General features: G+C 55.5%; 1 protein-coding gene across 1 annotated transcript; it reads right to left on the bottom strand.

Annotated features, from left to right (window-relative positions):
* Positions 1–706: 706 nt before the first annotated feature.
* On the bottom strand, positions 707–13995 carry DUSP14 (dual specificity phosphatase 14). The gene is made up of 3 exons (XM_051636034.1): positions 13870–13995; positions 4312–4410; positions 707–2801 (listed from the first exon to the last, which is right to left on the bottom strand). Exon 3 carries the CDS (start codon positions 2681–2683, stop codon positions 2087–2089), a length of 597 nt encoding a protein of 198 aa, XP_051491994.1. The 5' UTR covers positions 2684–2801; positions 4312–4410; positions 13870–13995; the 3' UTR covers positions 707–2086.
* Between the last annotated feature and the right edge of the window lie 7025 nt (positions 13996–21020).

Raw genomic sequence — 21020 nt, 5'->3', positions numbered from 1 at the left:
CATGCCTGTGTGCCACCAACCCCCCCAGAGTGGTCTTGGGCCAAATTTGAAGTCTCTTAAATTTTTGCAGCAGCCCTCACTGACCTTGCTGGACCTCTCACGGGGGTCTAGAAATTGCAGAGCCCCGTTTCCTTCCCCTGGTGAGTGGCTTTAAGTAAGTGGCATTTGCTCAGCCTGGTAAAACTCTTGCCTCTGCAGTAAATTTGAAACCTGACTGATCAAAGCTTCTGGTCTGAACTTCTATTCCAACCAGGTCTGGTGTTACCTCTGATCCAGAAGAAGTGGAGGCCACATGCACCGTGATAACTGTATTTCAGTCCCAGTGGCTTTTTAGTCTGGGGAAACCAGAAACCCAGTAGTGCAGCAGCCCTCAGAGTGTGGTTCAGCTGGGAGAAAACCTTTCACCACGTCTGCTCTTCCTTGAAACCTCAGCTAGGACTTCGGGAGATAAACATTTTGAAATACCCAAATTAATTGCCTGGCTTTTGTGATGAGGATCAGAAGCTGCAGGACACGTGGATGGATTGTGATGAGCCAAGTGAGGAGAACAGATCACAGTATTTCTCTCAAGGCTGAGGTCTGGATTTGTTTAAAGCCACTGCTCAGTATTACACCATGTTCTCGTTGTTACTTGAGACACATTAGGACAGCTCTGAATAGAAACCAACACATGTTCTTGCTTAATCTTTATTGATTTATTTTTTTTTTTACAAGTATAGAATCTCATTTAAATCAGATAGCTATCTCAGCATCCAGCAATCTGCCTGTTCCTCCTTCAGGGATACAACAGAGGACACAGATGTCTCACAGAGGACTTGCCTTGCTCTCCTGGTGGGCCGGGTACGATCCAGCAAAGCCAGTCCCGTCCCACCCGTGGGATTGGGACCGATGTCCAGGAGGCAGCAGCGACGCCATGGAAAGGCTTCTCCCACATCTCAGGTTGGAACCATTCTCGTCACACACAGAACAAGGCCAAGCCTTCTCCATAAAGCCATCCTTGTCTGGGAGGTTGGACAGATCGCCGTTTTGAGCAGAATAACTCTAGAATGCAACATAACCATGAGGACATCATGAAGTGATTTAGAAATGGGCTAAGGCAGATCACGACCGTACTCAGAGCTAAGTAGTCAAGTGGTTGTTCCTACTTCCAACTTACTGGTTGACTGACTATAGGAAAACCCAGCCCAGCCCCTTTGGCAGGTGGCCACGCACAGACAGTTTCCTAAGGGTTTCTTTGGCTGCCAGTGCAGGGAGGGTTAACCTGTTGCTTCTGTCTTGAGCCATGGTTGGACAAGATCTCTGTTTACTTTCCACCCACAAAACACACCAGCATTTTTCAGCAGTGTAAGTGTATTCCAGGACTATTGCCCTGGCCATGGAATGAGTGAAAAAAGGATCTTGTATTTATTTGATTTGAATAATTCAAATTTTATTTTACTTGTGGCCGACACAGACTGACTTCACTCTTTCCATTATTTATTTATTTATTTTTACTTTTAATACAGATTAAGAGCTGACTAAAGATCTCAAACACTATATACTGAGAGTCACTACAGATGTTAAAGAAAACACCAGCACTAGCACCCCAACCACCCTGCATGTCTGCCTTCCTGGCTCTTGGAAAAAAATCTCTGGCACAGAGAAGGACCTCACTGGCTCTGTGCTAGTGCTGCTCCCAAGCCACTATGGGATCTTGCAGGGAAGCAAACAAGCTATGAACGAAATATCCAGGCTACCGCATCACAAAGCGCGCTTTGTTCATTAACTCTGCCAGGTGCCTTTTAGGCCTTTCCTCAGAGGATACTAATAAACTGACTAAAAAAGGGAGGGAGGCTTTATGAGAGGAATAAACTTATAAGGAGACCTCATTCTGCTAGATCAGAGAAATGGGGATGGGGGAATCCCTGTAGAGAGAAACGCTTTGAAGGGAGTTGTTGGCCTTGCAGGTTAGTGAGTTGAGATTTCGTTGAGGTTCTGCTGTATGGTAAAGAACCAATGTTGGCTGTAGAAGGAGAAGGGAATGTCTCCAGGCTGGTTGACTGAGAACAGCATGTCCCTTCTGTTGTGCTTCCCATCTGCAGTCCCTTTAAATTCCCCAGTAAGGCATCAGGGGTCTCCTCTCTCTCTCATAAAGGTCTGGGATGATGCCATATGGTGTCTGTACCATTTTAACCGTCGTCTTCCCAAAGAGCTTCCTCTCGTAGTCTATCAGTTGCCTCCAGAAGCCCACGTTGGGGCGTATAATGGGGCGTCTCGATTTGACCCAGTTGTAGGCCTCGAAGAGGGAGACCTTGTGGTACTTCATCAGGTAGGCGATGCAGAGGGTGGCCGACCTGCTGACGCCAGCAGCACAATGGACTAAGGTGGCCCCGTGCTTCCGTGCCACGCTGTTGATCTTGTCGGCGACGCTGTCGAAGTACAGGGAGATGGGGGCGTTGGGCATGTCGGCCAAAGGCACTTTCACATATTCAAACTGGGGCCAGTTAAAATTGGGAATCTCGATGGTGGCATTGATGATGCAGGTGATTCCCCGGGACAGGAGCAGGTGCCGGTTGGAAGCGATGCTGCCCCGGCTCAGGTACAGCGAGGGAGTGATTTGAGCGATGCCCCCCAGGGCGCTCTCAGAAAGCATCCGTGGAGCCATCAGAGTTCTCGGTAAGGAGTTGTGGCTTCTGGAGGTCATGGAGGATCTTGGCACTCACGCTTCCATTATGGGAAGAGACCCAACGGGATCTTCAGCCAAAGGAAGGTTTGTCTGGTCTGGTGGTGCAAGGACAGTGAGAGCTTCCTCTGCTTAGTCACTGCAAAACACAAGCAATGCCACATGAGTGGGGCAGCTGTCCACCCAGACTGTGCCTATGCAAGAGAAGAGGAAAACCCAACTCAGCCTGCTGTGGCCTGGACAACCTCCTACTGGCAAACCTCCCTAGGTAAGGTGGTTCTGGGGTTGCACAGTGCTCATTACCACCAGGCCCCCCAGGCATTGCCTGGGCAGATATTAACAAAAAAAATAGAAAAAAATCTCCCAGCCTAATTAGCTCCAATTACTTGTCAAGGGTTTGGGCAGCCTACCTGTGGGCCTGGACAGCATTTCACCCGGATTAGCACGTGGAAGATTAGCTACACCCTTTTCATGCTTAAAAGCAGCAACTTCACAACTGGCCAGAGTCCAAGGGGATGGTAAGAAACAGCTCGTGGGGGCTGGGTGTGGGTGCCAGCAATTCAGATCACCCTGCCCTCTCCCCAGTGCCACCCTTCTTTTTTAGGTGTATGAAAGGCCCCGACAAAGTACATAAACAGAGGAAAGTTTCTCATTAGAAAAGGCAGTGAGTCATGTCCATCCAGATCAGTACTCGGCTCTCATTGAGGCTGGGGAAGTGTGGAAAGAGTGACCTGGTTATGTCAGAAGCTGAGAGTAAAACCAAAGCAAAGGCTGGGACAAGGGAGGCTCTTTTCCTGCCACCTCAATGACTGACTCATGCTTTGGAGAAAGACAGGCTCTGCAAAGGCTTGGGCTCACCTGCCTGAGCCATGCATCCCCTCTGTGGTCCCCAGGAAGGATCCCTGCTTTTACTTCTCCTATTTCCTTTCTCCAAAGCCAGTGGAGAACCCACAAACAAAAGGGTGAGCCCCAGAGCATTAATAATCCGCAAGTCCCTTTTAGCTCTGGAGACTCCACCCAGAGACGGGCCGTGGGAGAGGCTCCAGTTGGTGCAGGCTGGGGAGTCCCTGCTCTGCCCAGCTAAGGCTGAGCCCACCAATGTCACTGGGCTTTGCACGGAGGGGATCTGGGGGTGCTCAGAGCCTCAGGTGAGAGGGCGTCTGTCCCTCCAGCAGCTCATTCTCCAGGTCAGATGGTCCTCAAGGGGCTGAGAGACCCCAGCTCCAGCTTCCCCAGCCCCGACATGAGAGTGCAACCGTCTGTCTGCATCCCGCGCCCCCGGAAACCCCGGCAGGTCTCAGCAGCGGCTGGTAACGCTGCCAGCAGATTTTTGGCACAGCTTTGTGGTACAGTAACTTAATGAGCATAACACCATCTCCTCTGTGGCTTGTTCCCTGCTGGCAGCTACTTGAGCAGCTCCTGCAACCGTGGGCCCAAAGAGCCGGTGCTGCAGGAGCTCATGCCCCGACACGAAATGTTTTGCTGCAGCTGTGAGCGCTCGGCTTCCCCCGCGGACACCCCCAGCGCAGCCACCCCGCTGGAGCAGCAAAGGAAGGCACCGTTTTTCAAAGGAATGAAGTCCTTTGAGCAGGGGAAATCCCTGCACTCAAATAGCTGTCACTGACACCGCAAAGGATTCAGGCACTTACACTCGGTAACAAACTGTCCTGCTCCAACTCATCGATGGGCACACGGATGCTGTGGGCTGCTGGAGTTGGGATGTCTCATAGAGCACGTCCGATGTTGTGCTGGGGAGAGAAGAGAGTGTGGGGGTTACTGGGAGTTGTGCTGGACCCAAACAGGATGCCAGGCAGCCCCCTCTGCTGAGGTATGTTTAAGCCACCCAATTTAGATCCTGTCCAAGGACTGGGAGGGAGGAACACCACTGCCCTGCCTGCTCCCCAGCGAGAAACTGAGGCCTGGGGAAGGCACTTGCTGCTGACAGCGTAGTGTCACAATTGCTGCCAACACAGTGTTCAAAACCACGGTAGGCCCAGAGGAATATGAGGCTGGCACAAAAGTACTGACTGAAAAAAGAAATAAATTAATTTGCTCTAACATCTCCTTTAGCATCTGCCAAGGTGCTCACCTAGTCCCAAGCAGCTGCTGTGGGTCTGCATTTCTGACTAGAGTTACAGGGGCAAACAGGGAGGGACAGAGCTGGTGCCCTGAGCACGTCACCCCCCTCCTGGAAAGCAGAGGACAGCGATGGGCAGAGGACAAGGACAGCATCTGATCCCATTCTTTTATTTATCCAGAAATAACTCAAGTCCCCAGAGCGCAGGTGAAGCAGTTGCCTGCTGGGAAAGGCTGCCAGACCACAGGAGAGCTGAGTAGCCCCAGCTCGGAGCAAGGCAGACCCTGCCTCACCCTCCTGCTTCCCTGCAGCTCATCCATCAGCTGTCTCCTGGCAGCGAGGGGCTGGAATCCCAGCCCCACAGACCGGGGCACCCCAGTTCCTGCCCCAGAGGGGCCCTGACGCGCTGCTCGGGTGGGCACACTCACCATCCCCACAGTTTGGCAGCTGCACCTGGGGTCTGGCTGCTCCCCAGGTGGCCTCAGAAAATTCCCTGAGGTGATTTGGGAAGGGCTTTGCTGCTTTCCATAAAGTGGTTCCTGTTTGCAGGCAGCAACTTATCTGGACATTTGCATGTGACAGGCTGGGCTCGCTCTGCAAACACTGCCGGGCTGGCAGTGAAGGGCCCGGGGGGCACGGCATGGAGGCCTTGGCCTCCTGCCACGGGCCAAGCTGCTCGCCCAGGAAGAGGGGAGCAGCGACAGGCAGGCATCCCTCTGCCCCTCCTTCCCTTGCTGTCGGGGAACGGGGTGCACTTGTGGCCCAGCGGGGCAGGCAGGCGGGTGCCCAGCGTCCCGTGGCCCAGCTACAGGCCGCGGCCCTCAGGCTGCAAATGGCGGACACCAGGCAGGACGCTGAGCGGCTGCTCGCACGGAAACGGCCCTGGCCCAGAAGGAGTTAATGTTCCGGAGGGAAGTTCATTATGTAAGTGAGAGATAAGGCTGCTGTGCTCCATCCACCGAGTGCCTGGTAGCCCGGGATGCTGCCCGGCAGGAGCAGATGCTGGGGGAAAGGCGCGAAGGGAGAGGGGCAGGCGCCAGTCCCTGCCCGCGTCTGGCAGCAGGAGCTGCCTGGGATGCCACCGACTGCGACATGCTGGCTCAGGCATGTGACAACGCCTCTGTCCTCCTGCCCACACGTACCAGGCTGAGCAGCTGCTGGCTCACAGGGAGCCTGAGAATGAAAGGGGGCCTCGTCTGGCTGGGATGGCAGGAGCAGCCACCGGGCCTGCAAGTGTGAGAGGCCTTGTCTGCCCGGAGAGCTGCACCCCGGCGTCACCCTCCCGCCTGGCCCCAGCAGCCCGCGACAAAGGCTCGCCTCAGGTCTGCTGCTCCACTCCCGTGAAACTCCATTTGCCTTTCTCAGCACACCAGCTTCGCCCTGCCACGGCCCTGCTGTAATTCAACACTTGCTCTTCGTACACTAGTTCTCTGCTGGGGCAGAGAGAGAGGAAAAGAGTGAAAAGCCTCTTCCCAGCCATTGCTGTATGCAAAAAAAAAAAGATAAAAACTGCTGGAGATCAAACAAAGCATGGACACAGCCCAGCCCTGGCTGTGCCACCGGTGGTGCCTGTGAGGGACAGTGGCAGAACAGGCCAGTACTGTGGCAAACAGGGCACAGGGAGAGGTGCTGGGTGCAGGTCCAGCTCCACCACATTCAGCCTCTGCACGGAGTTGGGGAGAGCCACATGGATACAGCCACTCTGCACCACCTCACGTGAAAAAAAACAACCCACGTCTCCTCCTGTTTCTTCTTGGTTGGAATTTCCAAGCAGTTGTGCAGGCTAAGGTGGTCTCACAAGCCTGAAGTCAGTGTCCCCAGGGTGCTGGAGCCTGTCTCAGGTGGCTGGTCATGGATTGTCACACTGTGAAGGGGCCACGGGTGCTCCCCAGCACAGGCTGTTATGCCAAGGGTTTGGAACTGCGGCTGTCACCACTAGAGCAGCAAAAGCCACCTTCCAGAGGAGATGGGATGTGGCCATGATTTCCTGCAAAGGCCTGAAATTCCCTTTGCAGCTGGTGCTGGGCTGGCAGCAACCAGGTGTGCCTGCCACCGCATTCTCACTCGCTGAGCTGACCCCAGTTAATTGATTAATTAATCTTGTAACAGCCCTGACCCACAACAAACCCTTTTCTAGATTCTGTCTTGGTCTTCCCCTTGCACAGAGACCAGCTACAGCCACATGCTTATGCTGATGGGGAGAGCTGGGACCCCTAGGTTGGCAGGGTGTCTTGGTGGTCCCTGGTCCTGGCAACACAGGAGTGGGATCACTGCAGCCTCCTCTCTCCTTGACAGATTGGTGGGTTCTGCTATTTCTCTCATCTGCATAATTAGAGGTGGGGGAAGTGAGAGGGTAATTACAGCTTAGAGATTATTCTGGTCTTCAAAGCTTCCAGGTCTTCACACAGTTCCTAGCCAGCGCTGTCCCTGGGTGTGAGTTCACAGCGAAGGGCACTTCTCCAGCATCCACCAGCTTCTCTACAGACCCACCACGCTGCTCAGGTAAGCCTGGCTGGCTTGTGTCGGGCACTGTGTGTTTCTGCTGTACCTTGAGGCTAAGTTGTGTGGTTCATCTGCAGTCATGTCTTTTGAGAGAAGGGACAGGAGCTTTGCCTGCTCCCATGAAGGCTAGTGACGTGTAACTTTGTAGGGCTGACCAGTTTGACACTGGGTCATGTCCCATCTGGGCTTGATTTTCCTGGCATCAGCCTCTAGGCTGGAGGGTTTTAAAGAGCAACCCAACAATAATGGTTTGTGTATCAGGTGGTCTAGTCCCTCAGAAAGGTTGTGGCAATGTTTTGGGCTCTGTTCTTCCAAATCTTGTGATACGTGGAGTTTGTTTCTCTTGCTTTTGTTCCCGAGAATGCAGTCCTGCTACCAAAGGCTGAAATTCCCATAGGAAAATGTTCCTGGACCTCCTAAGAAAGGCTTAAAAATACCTCTGAATGCTCAGAAGGCTGAGGCAAACAGGCAAATATTAGTTAATTACACTATGATCTTTAGGACAGGAGGACAGAGCCTTGCTTGTCAGTCTGTAGACAAGGAGTTGGCAAGTCTGAGCTTCTGGTTTCTTATTCCGGTGCTGCTGGGTGGTTGGCTCTGATTTCGGGTTTGATATTATTTTTTTAAGGGCTCCTCTGGCTTGAGAGCACAGGCTGTGACTTGTTCATGAGGGACTTGAGTAAGACCTGCAGTTGGCGTTGGACAGTATGTCACTAAGGTGGCAATGTAGCTGGCACCTGGCAGAGGTGAGAGCCTCTCCCAGGCTTTTTTTTTCCCCTGAATCACAGGAAACTTGGAAGTGGTGGGACTTTGGTAGCCAGCTCCTGGAGTGGGGAGGGATGGCTGGTCCTGCTCTGGCTCTTTGGTTGCCCACTGGGTGTCTCTGGCTTTCCCTCTGCTCTAGGAGGGCTGTGGCTGCTCAGGGCATCCAAGAGGGTGTGGAGGGCAGGGCACAAGAGGTACCTGGCAAATTTAGTGTGTGGAGAGGACCAGGTGAGTCGGGAGCTCCGCCCTGCTGACAGAGCAAAGACACCAAAGCCCCTGGTTTTATTCCCAGTGCATCATCTGGGATTCGAAGCAGGTTTGTGGGCTGGGTGTGTGAAATGTCAGTACTGAAGCAAGCCTTCTCCCCCTTCCCAGGAGAGGAAATGTTATTCATTTTAGGGATGACAAATGCTCTCTAATGCTGCAGTAAAAAGAAGAGTCAATACTGCAGGTGCTGAATGAACGAGCCTGCTCAGGGCTTTTCCTAACCAGGCTGAACAGTAAATTGCTTCAGAAATGGTTGTAGAGAACAGCATTTAAAATAAATTTCAGCAGAGATCACAAACTGCAGCTGTTCTCAGGGTCAGGTCTTGCCTGTCCTGAGACCAGGGGAGTTTCAAGTGGGCTTGAGGCCACCAGCAGGGCTGCCTCTCCCGGGCCTCATGGCAGCTCTCTCTTTGCTCCATGGAAGTCTTTGCTTTCCTGCTTTTGGTTGTTGTGGATGTGCTCCTGAAGCTGGGACTGACTGCTCTTGGGCGCGTGGTTCAGAGCCATCGGCACATCCTCGTGACAGAAGGGATGAGCAGTTGGGCTTTGAAGCAGAAAAGAAGGAAGGGGGAGCACGAGGGGATGGAGGGTGATTCGGGCTGTGACCGAACCCTGATTGATTCCTGCTCGCAGCCTGCGTTACCCTCTCGGGCGAGCACAGGATGGAAACTGTCAGATGGTAAATCAAGATGATAATCTGTCTACCTGAAGCTCCGAGCAGGCCTGGCTGCTTGTGCAGCTCACGGCACAGCCAGGTCTCCTGCACACACGGGTGCTTTCCCAAAGGTTCCGTGGCACGTTTCAGGCGCGGCTCCCCCCTCTGTGTGAGAAACCGGCAGGGTATGGCTGCAAAACAACCTCTGCTTATCCTCGCTCAAGGACCCGGCTCAAACACGTTTAGTCCATAAGCACAAAGTCTCGTTTCCCCTGGTGTGGTGCTGCCTCCTCCACACTCCTGGAATTCGGGCTGCTCCCATGACCCAAGCCAGCTCCCAGGCTGCAGGGCTGATGAACCCTCAATACCTGTCTCAGCTTGCTGTGACGCTGCCTCTGCATGGGTGACAGCAGATGCTCCTGTGTCATGGCCCCTCTCCTTTCCATGGACACCAGCAGCATGCCTGCTGCTCTGGGCAAGGCTGGGGCTCTGCAAGCCTCCCCTGCTGCCTCCTGCAGCCCAGCAGCAGCCTCCTGGCTCCGGCAGACACTCCCTGCTTGGCTGCAGGCACCTCATGCCACCGAGCCTCGCTCTGTGACCAGGCTACTGAGGTTACTATGCTGAGCAAACTTAGGAGGGGTTAATAAGCAATTGCAAAATGCAGGGGGCAGCATAGCAAGCCTTGGCAGACCACCGGGGCACAGCTGACAGTGGGCTGTACATTGGCCCACCATGCCCAGCTGATGAGCTCCTGAATGCCCAGCAGTGCTCTGCCAGCCCCTTCATCCCTCCTCGCACTGCAAGCCAAAGCCTGGCTCCCTGATTTCCAAGTCTCTCAGCATCAAAAGAACACAAAAAATGGGTGCGAGGGTTTTCAGAAGGATCCATCCAAGGATGCTACTTGGCCCATTGGCCAGTGTCCTTGCCTGCCTCTCCCAGGCAGTTCTGCAGATGCTTTTTCCTTCCACTATTTCCTCGGCGAGGCAGCAGAGCTGCCCACGGGCACGTTACACTCTCCCTGCCATGCAGCTGCCCCCTCCTCTCCGCTGAGGAGTGGGAACAGGCAGAGCTGCCTCTTCCCTGCTTGACAGCTGGATCCTGCCAGCAAAACCTCTGGCTATGGGAGAGCTCCCAGCCAGCGTGCGAGAACGGAGCAAGACGGGAGCAGGCACGGGTGCAACCTCCAGCACGTTGGTATTTATAAACTCAGAGTGATAAAGCTGCTCTGGGGACGAGCTTCCCCCGGCAACCAGCAAGAGGATTTTATGCAAGAAAAACAAACCATCTTTCTTCTTAAAGCAGTCCCTGTTATTTTGGAGCCACTGGCTCTAACATGCCATGCTCTGCGTGGCAGTTGCTTGGCGAGAGCAGCAGGAGCACAGGGCTCACCTGTGGGGCCACAGTACAAGCCAGTAGTGAGGCCGTCCATGCCTTATTTAAAATCTCTGGTTGGGTGCATGAAACACTCTCAAACCCAGAATTAAGCCTGAGGAGGCATGAATGGGACCCTACAGTTGTGTGCAGTGATAGCTCTGTACTCAGCTGAGCACCAAGGGCTGGTTTTGGCCCCACAGTTGAGATGCTGTCTGTTCTGAAGCACTCTAGCTTATTTCAGAGCCAGCTGACGGGATCTGGCTTGCAGGAGGAGCTAAGGAAAGCTCTCCTGCTCCATTCCCTACTCCTTGTGTCCGAGTGTGTGTGTGATCCTGGGGGAACATGGATGGAGAGGAGCTGGGGTATGCTCAGGGAGCAGATCTGCTCCTGGGTGCTGCAAGATGGAGCCTTGTTTTTCCTGGGATGCGCCCTGCACCGTCACAGCTGACAGGAGGGACACAATCTCTTCCTTATTAGTTGAGCAAAACACAGACCTGGTGTGTTTGCTCACGTGTGACCCTGTGAGGACCAGGGCTGCTCAGCTGGCACCACAGGGCTCACCCCAGTGGGTGCTGCCAGGGGTTGTGCCTCTTGCTAATCTGCCTCTGGGCTCTGCCCTCCCTGCCAGCTCTCCTCAGAACCCAGAAAATCGATGGCAGCTGCAAATTCACTGCAATGTGCCCTGGAAACTGTCTGGTGCTTCCATGCTGGCATTCACCGGCACCTTTTCCAGGGGTGCTGCCAACTGGTGCACACACTGAATGCAGCCCCACTTCTTGGAGGGGGTCTCTAAGCCTGGCACTCCCTGGTAAAGGAACCCCCTGCAGGCAGGGGCTGCCCATGCTTTCCCAAGACCAGGCAGCCTTTTGGCATGGGGCAGTAAAAGCAAGAAAGCAGGATGGCAATGGGCTGGCTGGTGCACCCAGCCATCCGCAGCAGCTGTAAGGAATGAGGTCACTTTCTGAGCACATCGATGGGGTTGCTTAGGGTAACAGGAAGGGAGGCCAATTTTAATCAATTAGTTGGAAATCAAGTTTACATGCAGTAGCAAATGCTTCCCTGGTAAGCAGCTCAGGGCCAGCACCCCTCGCCTCCTGGTACGTAGCTCTGTCTGCTCAAGGCTTGGGGAAATGGTCTTTTGCTCAGCAGCAGGGACAGGGTGCAAATTCAGATTTCCTTTGTGAACCAGAACCCCTGCCCCCATGAGCTGCTGCTCAGCCTCCCTGCAAGGGGAAGGGACCCACAGCCACCCTCCATGCCGGTGACAAAGAGGAAAATTAAGTCTCATCAGTCCAGGTATCCCAAACTGCAGGGCTGGAGTGGCACCTGTTGAGCCTTTCTGCTGGGAAGCTAAAGCCTAAATTTTTAACATTTGTGTTTTTTTTTAAGAGTGGGAATAGCTGTCTGAGACCAGCCTGTGAGCTGTGTGCTGGCACCAGGGAGTGCTCTGCAGGCACCACCAATAGGGCAGCCACCCCAGCCCCATGGTGCCACAGGAAGGGTGGGCAGCATGTTTGCCTTCCAGTTTAAGGCTTTCTTTCCAAGCAGCCACTGGGGCTGCTGCTTAGAGGTTCCTCAGCTATTTCCAAGTATTGGAGCCCTCTTTGCTAGATGTTTTCTTTATGGTTGCTTGGTGTTGTTGTTTTTTTTTAAAGCAAAATCAGTGTTCATGTGGCAAGGGCTGTGTATCCGGAGTGGGGATGGGAGAAGTTCCTGTACTGGGTTTGAGGCATTGACCCCACCTTCTAAGGAAACCCACTCTGGAAGGAAGGTCCTGCAGTGGTGGCAGGAAGCCTGGAAGGCTTCCTCACTGTGCTGGTGAACAACCTAATGTAGATGGCTCCTCTGGGGCCAGTGTGTGGTGAAGGGAAGCAAAGCTGTTTCTGGTACCCACTGCCTTGCCTTTCCCCCTCTCCTCATTCCTGACTTCTACCTGGATGCCCAGATGTGCCACATGGCCAGTTCCCTGGGACAAAGCTGGTACTGACTCTCATAACAGAGCTCTCGGAGACTTTCTCATAGGCCTCTGCATCTTTCTTCCCACTTGTAATGTCTGGTTTAGACAGAGGATTTTTCCCCACACCCTGTACACTTTTAGCACTAGAGCAGCATGAGCTCTCTGCCTTTCCAGCTCTGAGATTCCAGCTGGGATCAGGTGCTGAATGAAGCCATGTCAATTTCAGTGTTGCCCTGATCGACAAGGACTTGGTACCAGAGCCTGAAGAGCCCTGCAGAGCAGCAAGGGCTTGGATGAAATCCGTAGGATTTCACCTGCCTTTCTGGAGGAAGGACGGAATGTGCAAGCCCCGTCCAGGAGCCAGGCGAGCCCTCAGGAGCAGGAAGGACAGGCAGAGCTGCACGTTCACACCTTCTAGGCATAAATTGATTAAAACCTGCTGCATTACTGCTCCCCTCCTGATGTTCACCAGGGTCGCACTAGCCAAGTCATGGCAGCAGATCCCTGCCGGTGGGGACTGGCATGCACGCCCAACTCGGGACTTGGGAATCAGAGTGTCCCAGCCCCTGGCCAGGTGGCATGCATGGAGGAGGATGGAGAAGCCTGGGGGAGGAATCTGCTCCCTGCCAGAGCAGGGACAGCTGATCCCATGTATCATAAAGCAAAACAGTGTTTTGTCAGTGCTAATCCCTCCACCATTCCTGTGGCAGTGGCGTTAGGGATAAACTGAACTTGCAACATGATATTAGGACATCTGTCAATACTCAGAGCTCCAGAATAAAAGACTCATTTGCTGCCCAGTCGAACAGGTTATAATCCTTCCCAATCTCCCTACAGCCAAATGCTGCTCATTGATCACTAGTGTTGCCCAAAGCAGCTCCTCCAGAGCTGAGTCAAGGGCCACAGACACACAACCGGTCTGGTTTTGAGGCCGGATGGCCACCGGTACGTGCCAGGGTTTGGCAGCACCGGGCTGCCCGGCGAGCCAGGGGTGCCTGGGGTGGCAGGATCCAGGGATCCGTGCTCCACTCCGGCACCACGGCGTGGGCTGGGGCTTGTTTCCACGTCAAGGAAACACCCGTCCCTCCACGCTGAGCCGTGCTGGTGTGAATCTGAAGTGCCTCCCACCAGCCGTGCTGAGGGTTTAACCACCCGCCACCAGGTTTTTGCCTCGTCCCTGTTCTTTTGGGCAGGTGGGTCTGCACCGTCCCACCGCGGGCAGCTCCGTGTCCGGACACGGGGGCTCGTCCTGCCCCTGGCAGTGGCCATGGCGCGGGCGGCCGGACCCAAGGCCGCCGGGGACTGACGGGTCCCCAACGGCACAGCCCGAGAGCACCGGGCAGCTCCTCAGCCCCGCCGGGACGGGCAGCTCCGAGGCCGCGCTGAGAGGCGGGGGGAAGCCGGTGGTGCGTCCCCGAGCCGGAGCTGCCCTGCCTGCCGGGGAGGGCACTTTAAGACACACTGACCAGGGCGAGCTGTAAATAACGCCGAAGCAGCGTTCACATGGAGAACCGGCAGCCCCCGGTGCCCCCAGCAGCGCTGGCCGCCGGCCCCGCGATCCCTCCCCGGCCGAGGCCCGGTCCCGCCAGCCCCCCCGGCCCCGCTCTTACCATGGCTCCTCGGTGGCAGCTCCGCGCTCCCCGGCGGGCGGCGGCGGGGCAGGACTTTTATCGGGAGGCAGCCGGGCTCCGTCTCCGGGGCTGCCACCTGACCGCGGCGCTGTCGGGGCCGCCCTCCGCCCGCCGAGCCGCGGTTACCAAGCTACGGCGGGGCCCGGCCCGCCCGGCTCTGCCCCCGGGCGGAGGCTGTTGGCGCCCGGCCCAGCCTTAAAGGCGCCGCTGCCCGAAGGGGACGGGGGTCGGGGACGGCGGGAGTCGGGGTCCCGCGGGCGGGGGGCGTGCGGCTGCGCTTCCCTCGGCCCCAGCCCTCTCGCCAAGTGGCCCTGTGTGACGTGGCAGGGTCCCTGTGGGGGTGTGACCACGTGTGGGGGGGCTTGGAGGGGTCCCTGTGGGGCTGGGGACAAGTGGGGGTTCCTGTAACGACATTGAGAGGGTCCCTGGGGGGATGGGGATGTGGTAAGGGCTATGAAAGGGCATGACGGGGTCCCTGTTACGCATGGGACATGTCATGTCCCCACGGGGACCCGACCAGAGTGTGTAGGGACCCTTCGGTGGTGGGGAGGTGCCAGAGTTTCTCTGGGGACTGGATGTGTGCCCAGTGGGGAGGGGGACAGCGCTAGGAGAGAGAGACAAGCCTGTTCTTTTGTGGACTCGGGACATCCTCGATCCCCAGCAGAAGGGAGGTGGCCTGGGGGACCCCTCTCTCTCTCATGGCTCCTCACGGGTGCCGTGCTGGGGACCAGGCGGGTCCGGTGGCAGCGTGGGCTGGGGTCCCCATGGAGGGATGGCAAAGGCAGGAGGATCCACACGGCAAAGGGAAGAGTTTGGCTTCGGCTGGAAACAGTCGGGCTAAGGTGGAAGGATCTGCTGCCACCCACCTCCCACCATGGCAGGGATGGGACACGGCTGCCTGGCCCTGGGGAGAGGAGGAGGAGGAGGAGGAGGAGGGCAGCCTCCGCTTTAACCCCCTGCCTGCTGGAGCGGAGCGTTGCCACCCCAGCTCGCTTTTGTTCGGTTTCTGATTTTGTTGTCCCACGTTCAGACTGAAATAGCAAAAATCCGTGATAGAAAGCTTCCCCTGCCCCAAGCCCTCTGGCTCGTATCTCCCTTCAGCAGGTTTCATGACTCAGCAGCCCAGATGGAGCCATCCCTCACAGCCCTCAGCACCAAATCTGTTTATTGCTCCAGAGGCTGTTTTTCGGAGAGCTTCGCTGCTTTATAACAGCCAGAGCTCTTCCTTAAAACCCTGCCTCTCCAGCGAAGGCTCTCGTCACACTCAGCGCGGAGGTGGGCAAGGAACAAAAATAGACAAATTAAGAAAACCTCAAAAGGCCAAAAAAAAAAGAAAATGTAAGGATTTCGGCTCTGCAAGCTCAAGGTTTGCTTTGCCTCTGAGTTGCAACGAGCTCTGCTCTTCCTCTGCTGCTTTCCTTGGGGCTGCACCATCTCAGAGGGCAGAGATGAGCCCCTGAGTGGTTTCACATCTATTGAGAAGCTAAGAAACAGATGAACCTCGGGAGTGTCTCCTCAGGAGCTGGGGTCCAGGGACCGTGTCCTTGGCTGGGGGTTCAGAGCCCTTGCAGTGCTACCTGGGGTGGTGTCAGCTACAGACAGCAGGATGGGGTTTGATGTGGCAGCCTCAGCAACCTGTGGGGTTTCCTCCCCAAGAACCTAAACCCTTCATTTCAGCCCCTATTTGACTGTCAGTAAATGAGAAATAGGCTCTTGCACAGCCCCAGTCCCTCATCCTGGGTGGTTCTTAACTACCCTGCACGGATGTTTTTAATGCTGGTGTAACTTGTGTGTTTAACCTTCACCCTGCCAGGAGCTTTATGTGTTTTTAGCATGGGTTTGAGAATGCAAGGAGGGAAACTTGGGAAGTCTTTCACCCAAGGATGCAGCAAATGCAGTGGGTACTGGAGGGAAAAGGAAATGTCAGGTCCTCCCTGGTAAAGGATTCACTTGTGGGTGGCTGTGAGCTGCAGAAAGGCTGGTGTCCCCACCCCTCCTGCCAAGAGCCATTTTGATCCAAATGGAGGTGCAAATGGGCCCGAGAGGGTTTGTTCTTGAGCACAGAGGAGGTGGCAGGCAGCAAGAGCTTTCTCAGACACCTTCTCACCCTCCTCCCTGGTGCGGGAGGCCAGCTGTGCCTCAGCAGGAGCCGATGCCACAGGAAGGCAGCCTGGTCTCCCATCAGCTCCTGCCCAGGTTGTGCCAGGCAACATCACATTGTGGGCAGGTTTCCCCACCTTCCTATAGGAACCTGTGCATCTCCTGGAAGAGGTACAAAGACCATAATGGAGCAAAGATGCTTGAAGTAAGACCAGACCCTCTCAATGATGGTGCTGGAGGGGCTCAAACCTACCTCACTACAGCCCAGCCTGGTAGACATGCCCTGGCCGTGCCTGGCATGCCAGGGTGAGCAGGGCAAGGTGCAGTCCTGGGCACATTCCCGAAGGGTGCGTCTGGCCCGCAGTCCATCAGCTGGTCATTAGGGCTATTAGCTTAATCACTGGGGTGTTTTCCTGCCACGCTCTGTGATCAGAAGCCGCAGGGTCACTCTGGCCGAGCAGGGAGCAGGCAGCTGCTTTCCTCGTGCTGTGGCACAAGCGTGCAGGGATCTGCCTCCATCCATCCTCTCCAGTTTCCATGGCTACGCCAGAGTTTACTCTTCCCCGCCTTTGGCTGCCTGCACGGGCGTGATGCAAAAAAAGGTTCTTGTGTGATGTAGAAAGCCCTGGGATGTGGGACCTCCTGGGTCCAGGGACACCTGCATCCCAGGGTGGACAAACCATGGAGCAACAGGCACTGACCGTTCTGGTCCCAGCACCTTTACGGTGTTTACAAGAGCAGTGGTGTGGCTTTTGGGCCCTGCCTTCTCCTTGCCTGCTTGATGGCAGCAGGGACCCAGGGGAGGCAGTGAGTGATCTCCCAGGGATAAATCCAGCTGCGGAGCCATCGACCACCTCTTGTTCAATGTGAGATGACAGCGCAGAGCAGAGATCCCTGAGCAGGCGCTCAGGCTGTGGCTTGTTAATGGGGGAAACAAAACCTGGGCTTTAGGTCACTCTGTGCAATTTAAGTGGTCGAACATGGGTCACTGGAGGCCTCTCAGGGGAGGCAAAGGGTCAAAACACAGCAGGATTTTTCAATTTGCTTTCCAGTGACACAAAGAGTGGAGAGCGTAGCCCATCTCCGTGGGCTGAGTTCTCTGGGCAGGGGCAGATTTTGGTGTAGGGGCTCCTGGGAGGTGGCTGGGGTGCAGTGGGCTGTGAGGACATGTGACCCATTACAAATGCACAGGGTGCTCTGATTCACAGGGCTGGCGGGTGCAGTGGGAAGGATTTTGGTAGCCCAGGTGTGTTTCACCAGGCCACATTTGGCTGCGGGGAGCCACTTAGTGCAGAGGCTTAGTCACTGCTGGGGCAATCATCAAGTCTTGCCCTGTCATTCCTGCCTGCTTGCTGAGCTGCCTGTGCCACCTGGAGGAAAGTACCATCTCCCAAGGCCAGTTTTCCTTATGCTGTCCCTCTTGATGGGCAGTAGGAGACTGTGGGCTCTCTAGGGTCACGGGAAGCAGTTCCACTATGTGTTTGTGGCACTGAGGGATCCCCTTGTTGTATTGACCAGTGGAGGAGCAGGGATGGTGCATTGTGCTGGGACCCTGTGGTATGGGCTGCATTTCAGTAGCTCCCCTGGCAAGACTCGGGGTGCAGAGGGGTGCTGAGATGCTGTTTGGGCTGGGGAGGGTGGAGTGAGTTTCAACCAGACTCTCACTCGCTGAGTCACGGGGCTGTGCAGCCATGGCGTGTGTGCCTCCAGCCCGGCTGGTGGGTGATGCTCTGTGTCCTTCCCTGACCCCTCTCCCTGTGCCCCAGGGAAAGGCTCTGTGGCCAGGCAGGGAAGCCAAGACTGGTGGACTGACGTGGCTGGGCAGCTCAGCCTCCCCAAAAGTGCTCCCTGCTCCTTGCACCTCTTCCACTGTAGCTGCTTCCCTCCCCATCCCAGCTCACCCATCACTGCCTGGTTTCTGGGAAACCATGCTGGGGGCTCTGCCCTATAGTGGGGACCTCAGACCTCTCCTGGAAGCCCAGCCTGCAGTGTGTTCTGGCAGAGCCAGCACTGCCCAGGGCTGTGTCCCCATCTCTTGTCATGGGAAGGGCTGGGGAGTTCTGGCACCTGCAGATTCCTGTTCACAAAACATTGAATTTCCAGACAGGCTTTGCAAAAGAAATGAGATATTAGTGATTGTACAGAAAGGTCAAGGGATGCCAGGTTGCTTTCTCTGGTGTAAAAGGTGATCCTTGCTCGGGGCTGGCAGGGAACCTGCGATGGAGCAGGCATTGCCTAACAGCTCCTGCACCACACAGGGACCCCATGTGCTCCAAGCTTGTGCTTCACCCCGTGTCTGAGTTTCCTGTGCTCTTTCCTCCTCTGTTTAAGGTGTGTTGGGTCCCTGCACGGTCCCAACCCAGTGCTGGGATGTGTGGTCCATCCTGTGGTTCCCCACTGGAAGCACATTCGGCTCCATGGGAAGCAGCCAGGGTGAATGGGGGCACAGCAAGATGGGGGGTGTGGGTGCTCATGGCATGAGGCTGGTGGGTCTGTGCCCTGGCACCCTCCATCGGCTCTAGTTGGGGGGCACAGCCTGGAAACTCGTGGGCTCTCCCTGTGCCACTCACTCGGTGCACTCTCTCCACACTCCCTAACGAGCCCCTGCTGGTTTTTCTCGGAAGGCTGCTGAACCAGTTTGTTGGAGGAGCAGAGGAGCTCGCTATGGGGCATTGCCACGTGTTTTGGATTTTTTCCTCTTTCGCGCTGCGCCGGCCAGGAGGGCAGCGCTGCTGTTGCTGTAACTGCAGCCGAAAAGCTGCTGTTCCAGTGCCGCGGTGTTTGTCTCCAAAAGGAGGTGGTTTAGGTTTCACGGCCCCCACCTGACAGGAATTCGAGCAGGCACTAAAACTAGGGCTTCTTGTGCCTTGGTTATCGGCGTTATCTGCCGGGCTGCAGCGGCCGTGGGGAGCGGGGGAGCCCCGGGTTTGCTGCGGGCAGCCCCCTCCTCCCCGGGCTGAGTCACGGCGGGGCGGGTGCGGGTGCTGCCGGTGTGACGGCAGCTGTGAGACCCAAAAAAAACCCCAGCAGCGATGCTGGTAATGACAGGCGGATAACACAGCCCCGGAGAAGATTCATACCACGCGTGCCTCATGCGACGGCTATTAGCGGTGACTAAGGCTGTGCTGGGATGGAGCAGCCACAGCCCCCCCGCATCGCCCGAGTCCTGGTGTAATTAATTCTGCAGGTACCCAGATCGGCACATTAACACAAACTGGCCGCCTTCCCACCTGTCCCCAGCTTTGTTCCATATTTAATCTTTCATGTTCACCTGAGTCTCTAATTAAGCTAACTGCAATCCTTAGCAGAGAGCCCACAGTGTACTGACGAGGGCTGGCATTCCAGAGAGCCGGGCATGTAAGACCCACGAAGTAGCCCACCCAAAAACCAATTCCCAGACTGATGATTTTCCCTTTGTTTTCTTTCTCTTTTTTAAATTTATTTTTCCCTCCTGAACTAACACTGGTCCCAAAGCAGAGACTTACATGCAAGCCCGTTTGCAGCAAAGTTCTCAAAAACACCGTGTGGGGACTGTTCCTCCTACCCACACACACCTTTATATTTTTTTTACAGCAAAGTTATGACCAGTTAAACGTATCTGAAAAGCTCTTTTACAGGGTTTCTTTTCACCGGCAGCAGCTCTTTGGAGAGCTTGTGTCTGGGTGAGGCAGGGCAGCGGGGAAACCCCGTGTGCTGCTTCCCAAGGATCAGCCCAAGGAGCCGGCCCGTGGCTCCTGCCCTGACGTCCCGCCTGTCCTGTGACAGCATCGCGGGTAAAAATAAAACCACACGCGGCGGCAGTGAATGGGCTTCTGATTTCCCTCGGTTGCTGCGTGGGTCTGGGCAATGGGGAGAGATGCACGTTGTAAATAGAACAGCATATCCATGGCAACCCCAACTTTTCATTATTGTTAATTACTTGCACAGCGCCAGAGTCGCGCATGGCGCTTCCCGGCGTGGATAAAGATAGATCCCCCCTTTCAAAGCCTTTCCAAATGACATCAAGGTGACAGCTTGCTCCTGGGAGGCTGGAGCCGGGTCTGGCAGGCAGCGAAGGAGACATTTTGTGAGAAGTCAGAGAGGAGCTGGGATTAGAGGAAGGAGGGACTGGCATGGCAGGGAGGCAAGCAGGAGGTCGTGGGCAGCTTTTCTCCCAAAAAACATCTTTGAGTGTTGGGAAATGGTTCAGAGGGCCCAGAGCAGCACAGACCTGGCTGGGATAAATGTGATGGGGAGAGGGGCTGTCCTGTGTTTTTCTTTCTGTTTAGTGGTGCTCGAGAGAGCGTGGAGAGGAGGAAGTGCCAGCGGCCATTGTCACTGAAGGGGCTGGGATCTGTTGGCACTGGCTCAAGCTCCTGAGCCCTGGAGGAGCCTCCTCCCAAACGCCTGACCTGTGTAAAACCCGTGCAGCTGAGCTTGCTTCTGTGAGGATGAGCTGGGTCTCAGCTGGTGCAGTTTGGTGGATTTTGTTCACTGGGTTTTATTTTATTGGAGGTGGTTTGAAAGTTCTTGGGTGAAGAGGTCCCCAGCCTACCTCCCCCCCTCAGCCCATCTGGCCCCAGTGGTGTTGCAAGCAGGTAAAATTTGCACCCAAAATCCTGCCATTGGGGTGTCTCTGGTGACTGATCGCTCATCCATGCTCAGACTGTGGGTGTGAGCAGCTGCAGGATGGTCATGCCTTGGTTGGGTGTGCATGGCCATGGTGCAGCCTCCCTTGTGCCTCCCCCAGCCCCAGGTTTCCACCTCATTCCCAAGCATGAAAATGGCACAGATAGAGCATTTTAATCCAACAGCCTTTTCCTGATGGAACTTTTCTGGCTTCCTTTCTGCAGCACAACACTATGTTGTATGAGAGCCTGGCAATTAAAGGTGACAGGAGGTGACCCCAGCAGAGGTGTGCTGGGAGCCGGTTACATCCCTGCTTGAGGGATGCCCTGTGATGGGGAAAAACTTGTTTGTGCACTTCAGTGCTACACCAGGGAAATGTCCTGGCCCTGCTTCCCTGCTGCCTCATGTTCTTCTACTTAGAA

This window comes from Apus apus, chromosome 18, assembly GCF_020740795.1.
Source record: "Apus apus isolate bApuApu2 chromosome 18, bApuApu2.pri.cur, whole genome shotgun sequence".
NCBI lineage: Eukaryota > Metazoa > Chordata > Aves > Apodiformes > Apodidae > Apus > Apus apus.
The sequence above is the reverse complement of the archived record's forward strand: the minus strand, read 5'-3'. Positions and strand labels throughout refer to the sequence as shown.

Excerpts from the sequence above, each read along its gene's own strand:
- DUSP14 (XM_051636034.1), bottom strand. The coding sequence starts at position 2,683 with ATGACCTCCAGAAGCCACAACTCCTTACCGAGAACTCTGATGGCTCCA.